Below are 15,181 nucleotides of genomic sequence, written 5' to 3'. Positions count from 1 at the left end.
AATCTACCACGGCTAAGGGCTGTGTTCTAGCACTCCACGTTGCGTATATATTGGCCATATACCGCACCACCTCGGGCCTTATTGCTTAATTATAGACCATTTCGAATCCAACAGTCTGATTATTCAAGGTACTGTATCACCCTTTAGCATTCACACACATATGACGGGTCTCAGTAACAGGACATGAGTGTGATTGTAGATATCATTGTGTTTCAAATAAAGTTGGTGTTCATTTACCGCTCTCTTCTCGACCTGAACTATGTATTCATCAGAAACTTTGCAGTTAAACAAAAATCTAAATGGATCACTTTGTAACTACAGGAACCAAATGGGAGAGGGTGGGAGATGGAATGTAGTTGGCTAGAATTCAGGGGGAGGAGGGGGGGATGCAAGGCCTCCCTTATCTAAGGGAATTGCCCTGAGCAAGACGGCAATCAGTCTATTGTTGTTCATGTCAGCTCTGGCGTCATTCGATTGGCTCCCGTGCTGAGCTATGTGATGAGTTACGCCAGAGACTAAGAACCATAGCTGAAAACTTCCGAAGAGCTGCAGGATCAAAAACCCACTTAGAAACGTAAAAACATACTCAGTTAAGCTATTGGACATTCATCATTAGTAGGCACATTTACAACATTCAGTGATGTGAGATCTGAGTTTAAGAAAAAACATTAAAATGCACAAAATCAAATGTCCTGACATATGTTGGTATATTAATACATTTGGCCACTGTGGATGTTTTTGACTCATCCCAGAAACCAGGTTACCATTATTGTGGGACCTGTCTCCAAATATAATTCACAGGGGGAAGGGGGATTTCCTTTTTGTCTATTGACGGTTTAAAGCCAAGATGACAAATGCAGTTAGAGCAACTAAAATAGAGTTTCTCCAGTGCCGCTCTGATCATGTGAAGGGAAATGCTACATTATCAGGCTTTAACAGAACTTTCAGAATAGTTTTCCCAAAATAGAGGGGTTTCTATGGAGACCCTTACACTATATAGTACAAAAGTATTTGCATGTGGACACCCCTTCAAATTTGTCTTTCAGCCACACCCGTTTCTAACAGATGTATAAAATCGAGCACACAGCCATGCAATCTCCATAGACAAACATTGACAGTATAATGGTCTTACTGAAGAGCTCAGTGACTTTCAACGTGGCACCTTCTACAACAAGTCAGTTTGTCAAATTCCCGGTCAACTGTAAGTGCTTTTATTGTGAAGTGGAAACCTAGGAGCAACAACGGCTCAGCTGTGAAGTGGTAAGCCACACAAGCTCACAGAACGGGATTGCTGAAGTGCGTAGAGTGTAAAAATCTTCTGTCACAATCTGTCAGTCCAACGGACAACTTTGGGTTTGGCGGATGCCAGGAGAACGCTACCTGCCTGAATGCATAGTGCCAACTGTGAAGTTTGGTGGAGGAGGAATAGTGGTCTGGGGCTGTTTTTCATGGTTCGGGCTATGGCCCCTTAGTTCCAGTGAAGGGAAATCTTAACGCTACAGCATACGATTCTCTGCTTCTAAGTTTGTGGCAACAGTTTGGCGAAGGCCCTTTCTTGTTTCAGCATGACAATGCCCCTGTGCACAACGAGGTCCACACAGGAATGGTTTGTCTAGATCTGTGTGGATGAAGTTGACTGGCCTGCACAGAGCCCTGACCTCAACCCCATCGAACATCTTTGGGATGAATTGGTACGCCGACTGCCTAATCACCCAACATCAGTGCCCTACCTCACTAATGCTCTTGTGGCTGATTTATTTCTTTTTTTCCCAATATTTTAAGATGATATTTCTCGTTAACATGCAAATAAGCATGAAATGCATAGCAGAGATTTTCATACACTTAAAACTACACATGTAAGATTTGTATCTACTCTAATAATGGTGAATTTAAAGTGAAACATCTGATCCAGCTGAACTTATTGAGGATCCAAAGTTCCGATTAGACATTATCGCTTTGTCTGGATGGATCATGTGTCCATAACTGTGCTTGAGTCAAAGGGCCATTATGATAAGATTGTAACGTTATCTACAGACTCATTCAAGTGCAATAATGAATTGCTACGTTGACACACATTTTCAAGAGACATTTATATATTTTCCGTTTGTCTCTGCAGTTGTATTTCAGTAGCTAGAGGTCATGTATGTAGTGTTAAGAGCAAATCGTCCAGCAGGATTTCATAAACTAATCTTCCGAATGCTGATATTCACTTTGAGGGTTCATGATACAAGCACAATTTACTTGAATGGTTGTTCACAATGGCTCCATTGCCTATGTTGGAAGTTTTTCATATGCTTGGTGCCAGAAGCTAGACTGGATGCCAGTCTGTTTCTGCCATATCCAACTCGCATTGTTGTTGTCATTCCAAACAACATGGCATGATACTGACAAATGAGGAGTTAAACCATAAACACACTGGCATCAAGTCTGGCCAGAAATCTGATTTAAACTGTAGCCCTATGAAAGATCTAATGGGGGGCACTATGTGTACAAAGGAACAAGGCACCACATAAAACAAATCCATAATATTTTGATTCTTACTGTGTCTTTATATCTACCTATGTGTTGCATCCAAATCTTTAACTTTATTATGCAGATAATTGATTGTAATAACGTAATTAGGATTTTTACAAGTGTTTTTATTATTTAAGTGAATGGGAACATGTGGTTCTACTGGTAATTAATAATATTATATAAATCTTATATATTTTAGCTATTATTTTTACATTTTCAGTCCTTTTAACTTATTGGACTATATTCTTTAGTTCTTTAAAACCAGTGAAAATTTATGGGTTAAGCCTATATTAGTGTTACTTGTGGTTGTGTGGCTTAAAAATAGCTTATAACCTGTCACATTGATACTTTTGGGTGAATGGTATCCTATCGGTTACTCCAGCATCTGCTAACATACAATTAGCAAACATTTTGTGTGATTATGTTCAACCAAAAGTCACTATCATACATGTTTTTGGAATGTTATTTCCATGATTCCTTCTTCAAGCCCATGTTCTCTAATTTTCTAACCAATTTTTTTTTTCTCGTAATGAAGAACACTTTTGCAGTTTGTTCTGAGAAAAGAGAAGCAACCTTTTTAAAAGGATCTTAGTCAGTCTAATTTGATCCATAATAAATGAGTCTAGTTCAAGGAGATGGAGTTGCTAGCTATCCTTTTTTCTCTTTTTTAATCCCTCTACTTTAAATGGATAGTTTGGGTTTTTGGCCATGGGGCCTTTGATCTACTTCCCCTGAGTCCGATGAACCCGTTGATACCATTTTATGTCTCTGCGTGCAGTTTGAAGGAAGCGCAATGACTTGAAGTCTGTCGACTTCCAGTCATTGCTCTAATGCTAGTTAGCATTGGCTCGCGAAACTACCTCTTAATTGCCAAAATCCTGAACTATTCTTTTAATGAAACCTCAGGTGTTTGTCAGTGACTGCAGGGGGTGGGTCCAGGCCTGGGGTGGGATGGGATAGTAAGGTTGGAGGGGTTAGACTTTCATTTTTAACTAACTGGGACAGGAATAGGGATTATTGTTAGGATTGTTTCTCAACTCTGACCTTTTTTTAGTGCCTGATTTTATTTATTTCCTAATATAAGAACACATCCTTTCATCAGTAGCTCATTATTTTTGGTCATATTTCAGTTAAAACTAGACCGGAAGATTGGTTTCTAACTGTATATGTTTACAATACACATGACATATAATACACATATTCAGTTTTGTTTGGTTGATCATAAACTACAGTATATCCTGTTTGTCCCTTCAACAAATTCACTTAGTGTTGGGTTGAAATGTTACCTGATTACTAATACAAAAATAGGCAATTTATCAGAAGCCAGAGCAGAATACTTTGGTGTCATGTTCTTTGTACACATAATGTTCCCTACACTGGTTGTATTAGATTCTCTGGCACCGTGAATGATTGTTACTCCTCTTAGTGAGACCCGTCAGTCTACAGTACATGCTCACAAATTCTATATAAACAAAGCTTTTGCTTGAAGGTGGGATCTCTTGGAAGCGTTAATTTTTGTTTTTTCAAACTGAGTCAGAATGGGGGGAATGGGATATGTATGCAAGTTAATCATGTGTGATTTTTATTTTTATTCAACAGAGGAATGTGATCTTAAGCACGTTAATTACAGTGCATTTTGATTTAATTTATTGTTTTGACTTTGTACACATTAAGATAGTTCTAGGGATCGTAAGAAAGACAAAGCACTGAGTTTATGAATGAGTGAACAACAGTATCTAAACTGGAGAGTATATATTTCTTCATGGATGTCACTGGGTTGCTACACCTTTCACTTTATTCACATTTATAACTCATATTTGTATATTCATATTATGGCTCACAATACTTTTTAAGCACTGTGAATGATCCTACGCACGTCCGGCCCGCTCATTAGGCAGGATTAGGAGGCCGGCAATGGCGGCAGAATGACGAGGGAGGCATTTTCTGAGCTAAACTGACCAAGACGCACCTCCAACAACAACACACAAAACTTGACATAATTCGGCCCCAAAACAATGATAATTTCACTCAACCAGTGGCATATGGGCTTTATAGATGAACACTGATGCCGCCTGTGATAAGCAGTGCCCACTTTGGCAAAGGCAGGGGAGCAAAATATTTTGCTTGTCCATTCCCAGCGCGCCTCTTCAGGGTGCTCGTCTAATGACCCCTCGCTGCAGTGTTGCACCAACATTACGTCAGTTTTTGACTTAAATCGTGTAGCAAATATAGAATATGTTAGTGTGGTCTTTTCTGTAGCCTACAGGCTGTGGATAAAATGTATGACAATGTAATGACACTGACAGTTTTTACATGCAGGTTTCTCTGATCAAATAGCCTAACCTAAATGGCACCCAATCAAATATAAAATGCGTTGTCATGTTAACAAACAATCCTAAAAACATTGTCATGATCAGTAGTTTCACGTTTGTATCCGTCAATGTTTGACAAGCTGGTTATAGCACAAAATAAAATACTTCTGCATTTCCCGCAGTGTAAACACATTGCAAATAGGCTTACGATAACTCCTGATAAAGTTGGATATCTGATATTCAGAGCTTAAATTGATTAGTCACAGCATTTATGACTAATAAAGCCTATGCAACAGCCTGTTTTACTAATGGTGGGCCTACAAAATGGATGGGCATTCATACAATTCCATTGTGGCTGTCATAGCAGGCTACACCCCAATAAGCACGAGCCAACGTCTCTCTTTGTTCCTGTCTGGACCGGGTGTCTTTTTTGGGTGTTTTACAAGTGGTAGGCTTACCACACAGATGGGCATTCATAAACTTAAATCTCAGGCAAAACTGTAGGCTATATGTCAGTAAGCACGGACCAACACTAATGCCTTTTTGGTCGTCTTTTTTTTTGTGCAGTCCAAAATCTGAACCACTAGACGTCTATAAATGACATATTTTCAACTTTAATTCAGAACCAAAAAATTGCCTGATTTCAACATCGGGAAAATACATATTTTTCAACGTCCGGAAAAGATACCTTTTCAACATCCTGGAAAATATGCATTTTAAACATACGGAAAATACGTCTTTTCATCTTTCATCTTTCTAAATTGAACCCAACTTCAACGTCTGGAAAGTATGTATTTTTTTTTTTTACATGTCTTTTCAACGACGTCCTACAACCCCTTACAGCAACACTGCAGTAGCAGGTAATTTGCGTAGTGCATCATTGCAATCTATATGAGGCAGAGACTGCCAACAAGGTCAAGTGTTTCTCATTTCTAAATAACACAACAAAAAGTTAAATCAATACGGGGGACCTGCCTCGAATTCCCTCTTCCCCTTACAAAGACCTGGTTGTTCACCTTGGAAAATTATTTAGCCACGAAATCCAATGGTGTTTAGCCTCGGAACAACAAGTGCAGAATGGTTCTCCCATTAGCCAGCAGAAATGTTTGGCGATTGGCATCCAAACAGTCAAGTTTCGGGCCTCTGTTAGCTTAGAGTATTTTTCGAGACACTTCCTGGAAATGAATTGAACCATTTCCATGGCAGCGCAGACCTCAATCCTTACAAGGGAATATTTTTGGTCTGCTACAGCACATGCCAGGACAGGAACAGTGACCAGGCAATTCTATACCTGGTGTCTGTTTTTGTTTATGACCTACTTAGAAGTAGGTCACTGGTTTGGCCCTGTCTTATCGCTTTAGTTGGCCAATTTTGGCTTAGTAGCCAGGTTAGAGTAGTCCTATCTTTTTAGACTAATTTGCTTTGATGCTCACTTATCCCTTTTACCTTTTTACCCAACTGATTTTAGAAGTCCAGACACAGAAAACAGCTCAAACACTGATGCTCTGAATTGTTACCCACCCAGTGACATCCTTGTCTTCTGGTTAGCATATCTATAAGCATTATGGAAATCATGATCAACTATGCTCACTGCATTGCTGTTTGCTCATTCATAAAGTCCTACTGTAGGTTTATTACAGGTTTATAGTGGCAACAGGAAATGACTAAACAGACTATCTGTTATGCACACGCCTGAATCTGAGACCAAATCATCCATAGGTCTTTTTGGTGTCTGCTGTGATACCAACATGAATGGTTGTTGTTTTCTTAACCTTTATTGGTTCCTTCTGATTGGATGCCGGCTGCTTTGACATTGTCTGTTTTCAATATTTTTTCTCCCTCTTCTTAAACAGTGAGTGGCACTGTAGAGCTCCAACATATTGTCTAATTTTTGCTTTTCTATCCTGGAAGAAAGGACATCTTTCATCATCCCTGTTCCTTGAAGATTACTCTGCTGAATCTCTTTTCTTCTCTCTTATGCTTTTCCATTTTTATCCCTGTCTTTCTGTCTCTTCTTCCATCTGCATCAAATCATGAACATGAATGTACTGAAAAAAAACCTAGCTTTCCCTGTGACCGATGAAGAGTTGGAGGACCCTGAAGCCTGTCTTGTGGACTGCCTTTGGACCATATAAGCAGAACTTTGATCCTGTGTTGCCAGTCTCTATTCACTTTAGCAAGAATTTAACTATTATTCAGCTTTTTTAGAGACACTTTGTTAGCTTCACACACCCACTCACTCATATTTACGTCTCACATACACACACATACATGCACATACATTTTCTGCAGGGTGGACTTGATGACTTGATACCATGATTTTGTCCCTGTTCAACATATCTGTACCTGAAAATCAAGTGCTGTTTTCAGAACACCACCTTGTATAACTTTTCCTCTTTTTGACTATTATGTATTTCTTTTGAGGTCACCGTCAGTCAGAATGAACTTGTCCATTATCTCCAAGGACGTGCATTTCTTCCACTCAATGTTTTGCGTCTTTGAAATGTATCAACATTTCTGGGATGTGGGAATGACTTTGGTCTCCTGATTCAGGCATTTTTCAAATGTGTGCATATTCATAGTTATTTATCATGTTCTCTTGCGGTGGACAGCTCTACATTTTCATTTAAAAAAAGAGATGTGAGATTTTTATTTCCAGATGCATTTAATTTCAGGGGAAAAATATCTAAAAGCATCAGTTGTCATCTATCCCATAAAGAGATAATGGTAGTGAAGATGTGCAAGGTTAGTGTAATAGAGGCAGTCAGGGATTTTTGTGTGTGTGTGATCCCTGGCTATGGCAGGGCGTAGGTTTCTCTAATGCTCTCTTCTCTTATTGCGCAGTATGAGGAACGCTAGTGGGCTGTCCGCCGCTGACCTGGCCCATGCCCAGGGGTTCCGCGAATGTGCTGAGATGCTCTCCAATGCGCAGAACCTGCAGCAGAACCTGACCCAGACCCAGCTTAACGGCTTCTGTCTGAACGGTACCACCCAGAACGGAGGCCACTCCCACCCTCTCATCCAAGGGCGGAGCCTCCTTAACGGGGCACCCAATAGAAAGAGATCGTTTGATAACATGGAAGCCAATCAAATCAAGAAGGCCAGAACTGACGGTAGATTTTTGCAGTTTTAATACTCTATAAAAATAACTTCCATTTGCGAGGGATTATTTACGTATTCCAGTGACTTTTAATGAGCAAGAGTTTTAGGGTGATTAATCTCTCCTGACTATGGTTGCAAAGAAAACTGGTAATTTACCAAAGTTACCGGCATCTTCTGCAATCTGGTAATTTTGCTAATTTATACTTTATACTTTGTTCAGCTCTGGAAAAAATTGAGACCACTGCAACATGTTCAGTTTCTCTGGTTTTACTATTTATAGGTATGTGTTTGGGTAAAATAAACATTTTTGTTTTATTCTATAAACTACTGATTACTTTTTTCACCACCAGTTTGGAGCCAAAATGTTTACAACAAAGAATTATTGACATAGTAAAATAAGTGTGTAAAATATACAGTATCAGTCAAAAGTTTGGACACACCTACTCATTCAAGGGTTTTTCTTCATTTTTACTATTTTCTACATTGTATAATAATAGTGAAGACATCAACACTAAATGACATATAGTAATCATGTAGTAACCAAAAAAGTTTTAAACAAATCAAAATATATTTCATATTCTTCAATGTAGCCACCCTTTGCACACTCTTGGCATTCTCTTAACCAGATTCATATGGTAGTCACCTGGAATGCATTTCAATTAACAGGTGTGCCTTGTTAATTAGTGGAATTTCTTTCTTTGATGCGTTTGAGCCAATGAGTTGTGTTGTGACAAGGTAGGGGTGGTAAACAGAAGATAGCCCTATTTGGTAAGAGACCAAGTCCATATTAATGCAAGAACATCTCAAATAAGCAAAGAGAAACAACAGTTCATTGTTACTTTAAGACATGAAGGTCAGTCAATCCGGAACATTTCAAGAAACTTTGAAAGTTTCTTTAAGTGCAGTCGCAAAAACAATCAAGCGCTATGATGAAACTCGCTCCCATGAGGACCGCCACAGGAAAGGAAGACCCAGAGTTACCTCTACTGCAGAGGATACGTTCATTAGAGTTACCAGCCTCAGAAATTGCAGCCCAAATAAATGCTTCACAGAGTTCAAGTAACAGACCAAACACATCAACTGTTCAGAGGAGACTGTGTGAATTTATTATTAATTTTTTATTTCACCTTTATTTAACCAGGTAGGTCAGTTGAGAACAAGTTTTCATTTACAACTGCGACCTGGCCAAAATAGAGCAAAGCAGTGCGACACAAACAACAGAGTTACACATGGGATAAACAAACGTACAGTTAATAGCACAATAGAAAAATCTATATACAGTGTGTGCAAATGTAGAAAGATTAGGGAGGTAAGGCAATAAATAGGCCATAGAGATTAAATAATTACAATTTAGCATTAACACTGGAGTGATAGATGTGCAGAAGATGAATGTGCAAGTAGAGTTACTGGGGTGTAAAGGAGTAAAAAAATAAATAACAATATGGGGATGAGGTAGTTGGGTGGGCTATTTACAGATGGGCTATGTACAGATGCAAAGATCGGTAAGCTTCTCTGACAGCTGATACTTAAAGTTAGTGAGGAAGATATGTCTCCAGCTTCAGTGATTTTTGCAATTCATTCCAGTCATTGGCAGCAGAGAACTGCAAGGAAAGGCGGCCAAAGGAGGAGTTGGCTTTGGGGGTGACCAGTGAAATATACCCGCTGGAGCGCGTGCTACAGGTGGGTGCTGCTATGGTAACCAGTGAGCTGAGATAAGGCGGGGCTTTACCGAGCAAAGTCTTATAGATGTCTAACCAGACACCTAGGTATTTGTAGTTGTCCACATATTTTAAGTCAGAACCGTCCAGAGTAGTGATGCTAGATGGGTGGCGGTTGGGTGCGGGCAGCGATCGGTTGAAGAGCATGCATTTAGTTTTGCTTGCATTTAAGAGCAGTTGGAGGCCACGGAAGGAGTGTTGTATGGCATTGAAGCTCGTCTGGAGGTTTATCAGGCATTCATGGTCGAATTGCTGCAAAGAAACCACTACTAAAGGACACCAATAATAAGAGAATTCTTCAAGAAACACGATCAATGGTCATTAGACCGGTGGAAATCTGTCATTTTGATCTGGAGTCCAAATTTGATGTTTTTTGTTCCAAAGGTGAACGGATTATCTCTGCATGTGTGGTTCCCACTGTGCAGCATGGAGGAGGTGTGGGGGTGCTTTGCTGGTGACACTGTCTGTGATTTATTTAGAATTCAAGGCACACTTAACCAGCATGGCTACATAAGCATTCTGCAGCGATACGCCATCGCATCTGGTTTGCGCTTAGTGGGACTATCATTTGTTTTTCAACATAACAATGACCCAAAACACACCACCAGGCTGTGTAAGGGCTATTTGGCCAAGGAGAGTGCATCAGATGACTTGGCCTCCACAATCACCCAACCTTAACCCAATTGAGATGGATTGGGATGAGTTGGACCGCAGAGTGAAGGAAAAGCAGCCAACAAGTGCTCAGCATATGTGGGAACTCCAAGACTTTTGGAAAAGCATTCCTCATGAAGCTGGTTAAGAGAATGCCAAGTGTGCAAAGCTTAACACTTTTTTGGTTACTACATGATTCCATGTGTGTTATTTCATAGTTTTGATGTCTTTGCTATTATTCTACAATGTAGAAAATATTAAAAATAAAGAAAAACACTTGAAAAACCCACACCATAGGTGTGTCCAAACTTTTGACCGGGTGTGTATATTAGGGATATTTCATGCTGAAGCCCTCATTTAACACCAATGGTATTCACTAAGTTGATGGGTTATATTTAGGATAATGTTTACAGCTTTGTCATACCCTTTTGTTTGAAAATCATCTTATTTTATATATGTTTGTTGGCCAGAGATGGACACCTGTGATAATCTGAAGTACCCAAAAAAGGGCACTAGATGTCGTCTGATAAAATATAAAAAATACTTTAAGTTACCAAAATGTTGGTAAACTTTTGAAAGTTTCCAGTAGTATAGCTCCATTTGCAGCCCTATTCCTGACTGAATGTTCTCCTTACCTAATTATGTGTAATAAAGCAAAGCGTGTCATAAAACCTTTCAGATTCTAAAATCCTGTTGTAAAACCATGATTAAACTGGCCTAGCCCATATGAGAAACTGGTAGAATACATTGTTTACTTAATTGTGCAGTGTTAGAAGGAGCAGTATGAGGAAGAAGGCGGTGGCAGGGGACTTACCCTTTGCTGTTTGCCAGGCCTCTGCTTGTTTTATTGGACTTCTGCATACTCTGGAGCAGAGTTTTGAGATGTTGCCAGGAAGTTGATACAGGCTGTAGGGAATCAAAATGGGTCAGTGGCTGATTTTTATTGCTGAATGATAAAGCCTAAAATTGGACTTTGGACTCGCTGCGTAAGGTTGATTATTCTAAAATGCTAAATACCAGTGTGTCCCCTTCTGCCCAGACAGCCTGTGCATGATGGAATGGCCTCTTTGGGACTGTAGAGTATTCTGACCTGTATGTCATTGTATTCTTATTTAGTTGTATTCTAGATGGTAGCCCAACATGCTCATCCACTACCTCCACTGCTCTAACTAGGTATGGGCCTGCCGCTGTGGATGCTGAATGGGTCGGTCTGCGGTGTCGGAGAGTTCCTGATGGAGAGCATACACCAGGAGAGCATGGAGTCAGCGCCGCCGGCAGTGAGCTCAGGTGGGCCAGGACCCTTGGCGTTTGGGATGAATGGGTCTGCGCCGGTGCCAGGCCTGGTGGACCAAGGGCAGGACCAGGGGGGAGTGGAGGTGTCCATACCGGCCCCTAAGGAGCAGGAGATCTTCAATGTGGCCTCCATGCAGATCCCCTGTCGCTGCACTAACTCCTACGCCTACCTGTAGAGACCTTAGAGTGCATGTATTGAGTTGAGTGTTGACCCTCCTAGTGGTTGTATCTTGGTAGAATGTCCATCAGGCCCTCTCTGGCCATGTTTTCTCACTGATGGAATTAATTTTAGTGCCATTGTTGGGTTCTTGGCATGATAATGATATATTTCCGGTTCTAGAAATAAAGGCGTAAATAGTTAATTTATTGTATTCTACATACATGTTATGAAATACATTGCCTTGCTACCATACTTAATTGATAGAGAAACATTCGTTTTATGTTTTGTTGTTATATCAGGTTCTTTGAATGATCCACACAATTCTTGTTAAATAATCTTGTGTTTTTGGCAAAGCCCCTTAGGATGAGTGACTCCCAATGGTAACTGTAATAATGTTGTAAAATTCTAATCTACATTCCTTTGATGTAGAAACGCCCACACCTTGGGAACAACTTACCGAAACCAGCCTCACTTGGTTTACGGAGAAGAATAGGGAGGTTAGACTTAGGTTAGTTCAAATCCTAGAGGCAGGTTAGTTCAAATCCTAGAGGCTGCACTGAAGTTTCCCTCTGCATCATGAATATGCAATGGTAGAGTTCTGACCTTTATGAAGTTAGACCAGTGGTCCCCAGCTGTTTTTTAACCGTGGCACACCTTGATGAGATAGCATTTCACTATTCATTTATTTAGTGGTAATGACCTCTTATTTTATCTGACCCATACAGCAAATCTATTTTCTGTGACAAGCGTTTTTTATATATTAAATATGGTTTGTTTGAAATAGTTCCTTACTTATGATTGTTATTGTGTGTGTACTAGAGGTCTTCGTGAATCCAGCTGTACACGAATCCCCAGACCAGATCTGGTACGCAAGCGTGTCCGGGTCGAGAATTCTTAATAATATCAGGGGTCTGGGTCGGCTCTGATATGATTGCCTTGGGTATGTGTAATTTTAACTGACTTGTCTGTTAGGACCCACATAAATTCGAACACGAATGCTGCAGTAGAGAGAGAGACAGAGAAATTGTATAATTTTTGCTGCTGCTCTTTGTTTTTTACGAGAGTGGTACGTGTAGCTTGTTGTTGGCCAATCATAAGAGCCAATGTATGTATGCTTGATCCGAAATTGTGGTCATGGCAATATGGTGTGACACAATTGCGGAGCCTCCGAGGGCACGCACAGGCCAAATTGAGCTCTGTACCGCATCGCCGTGCGTGCGCCACTCAAATGCGGAGGTCTCCGTATAGATCCGCGATGACTGTAGGTGAGGGCGGGAGGTCCTGTATAAACACAAACAGACTTCCTTGACAGCTTCTTTCACTACAGCTCTGCGAGTTGTTTGTAACTGTGTAGGACGGGAAAGCGCATGCAGCATCAAATAGTGTGGCAGAGATCTAAATAGCTTCTCCTGGTTTGATGCAGTCAAAACAGGTACTAGTACTTAATCATATTTGATGATAAATAACCTAGCTATGGCAGCGATTAGTCTACTATAGCACAAGTCGGATTGGTTGGTTGCGGTCTCCCGCCCTGTTCCTGTGTCACTCATTCACGCACACTCACAGTAGCCTACCACAAAGCATGGCCCCTGCTAGAGCGTCATTTCTCTCTACCTCTTCCCTTGCGCTTTATCAGCTCCGGTTAATAAAGTAGCTTAAAAATGTACTTGTCTGTTGCTTCAGGACCGGGTCTGTGTCGATCAGGTCCATACGGAACGGGTCTAGTTGTCCTCGGTTCTGTTCGGAACGGGTCTCTATAAAGTTGTATTTTATTTATGCATATCGGGTCCGGATGGGAAACCCCAGGTACATTTTAGAATGGATCCATCTTTTTGGACCCGTGAAGGCCTCTACCCGTTTAAGAGCGTCCCAGAATCTGCATCAGAAATAACAAAATGTATTACTGGTTAAATATGTCTTTAGTTTTTAACGGTTTGCGCTACAAACAAGCGGGTTTCTGCATTGTAAAGTTGCAACCAAAGACACAAAGCCATGCTCTGTTTGTTTCTATTGCACATGCTGTGGTATAGCTAAGCTCAGAGCCTTATAGTAGGAATTAAATGACTCCGGCTAAGCTTAATCAGACTTTCTTGTTTTAATGGTTTTCACAGACTAAGTAAAATGATACAAATGATATAACCGACACTAGTGCGCCAAAGTAAAAATTCCATGTGCATTTCACAACAGGTCCCATTTTATAAGTGCGTGTTAAACATCGGTTGGGAACCACTGAGTTAGACATCCAGTACTGCATTTAGTGGTAGCAATGTTGCTGCACCACTTTGGCCAATAAGGGAATAAAGACATTTGTCCATCTCATGTCAGAATGAAGAGACTACTAGAGAATGTTCCTGCCCTTAAAGTAAAAATAAGGGAAAGCATATTTTGTTTTATTTGCTTAAAAAAAAAAAAATCCCCCTGAGAGAATCTACCTTTTTGGACATTTCTGGTGGTGACTCTGTCTCATAGCTATTTTTTTTTTGTACAAGAACTCCCTTGTTATGCCAAAGCATGTCTTTACGTTAATGTTTAAAGTACATACATCTTTACTGTGCAGCTTTTCTGTATTATGTGAGCTTTTAGGTATTTCCAAGGTGTGCTATATGGCCTGACCCTGTCCTATTAGCTAGCAGACTGGAGACTTTGGTTGGATTAGCCACTCCTAGTGCCCTCATCTTCTCTCATTCTACTTTTCTAGGAAAGGACTTTGTACGCTTTTCTGTATAGCCTATCTATTGTGTCTGGTTTTTGCAGCTTTATTTGGCTTGTGTTTTGTTGTATTGCTTTGCTAACTGCAGTAATGACAAAATGTAGACGTTGATCTATGACAAATGAGCGTGATTAGTAGTGATACAATTTTTATAAAGCAAGGCAAAGCTACTCTTTGCTTAAGGCAATTTTTTAAGAAGGAAAAATAGGAATCTTCATAAATGTATTGGTCACAAACTTTAAATCCCTCCCTGCATACATCTGCTTCATGACAATTTTTCGGTCAAGCAATCCGCTCAGCAGTACTATTCAGTCTGTACAGAATCACAAATGTTAATGAGTAGATGGCATATATTGATGCAAATTAGACCTGACGCTCAGTGTGGAGTAGTTTTGTACGGTTTAAACTCATTAAAAGGTAATTATTTTGAATAACATTATGATGGTGTGGCTATGATTTATCTCTTAAATTGTTACTTTCTCATGCACACAAAAAGTTATTTACAATCATCTGAAAACACAGAAGCAATATTATTTCATATTTTCTATAGTTCACCTGTATATCTGAGTAGTTTGGTGCCCTCTAGTGATATTGAGAAGGCTGTGCAACCCCTCAATTGTGTCATCTTATTTCTAAGGATTATGCTGTCATATAGATTGTCTTGGCATGATGGCTAAACCAATGGGAGGGGGAAGGGGGTGGAACTAGGGGTGCGTTTGTA

At 40.1% G+C, this 15,181-nt stretch overlaps 1 protein-coding gene across 1 annotated transcript in view; it reads left to right on the top strand.

The window, feature by feature from the left end:
• The window catches only part of LOC120064188 (ankyrin repeat domain-containing protein 10-like), a 31,703-nt gene extending 16,830 nt beyond the window's left edge, over positions 1 to 14,873 (top strand). Inside the window, exons 4-5 of the mRNA XM_039014588.1 lie at positions 7,671 to 7,939; positions 11,471 to 14,873. Of these exons, the coding sequence (XP_038870516.1) occupies positions 7,671 to 7,939; positions 11,471 to 11,766 (565 nt within the window). The 3' untranslated portion in view covers positions 11,767 to 14,873. The remainder of the gene's footprint in view (positions 1 to 7,670; positions 7,940 to 11,470) is intronic.
• The last annotated feature ends 308 nt before the right edge of the window (positions 14,874 to 15,181 follow it).

Source organism: Salvelinus namaycush, chromosome 19 (assembly GCF_016432855.1).
Source record: "Salvelinus namaycush isolate Seneca chromosome 19, SaNama_1.0, whole genome shotgun sequence".
NCBI classification, from domain to species: Eukaryota; Metazoa; Chordata; class Actinopteri; order Salmoniformes; family Salmonidae; genus Salvelinus; species Salvelinus namaycush.
This window is presented reverse-complemented; position numbering and strand designations above follow the sequence as displayed.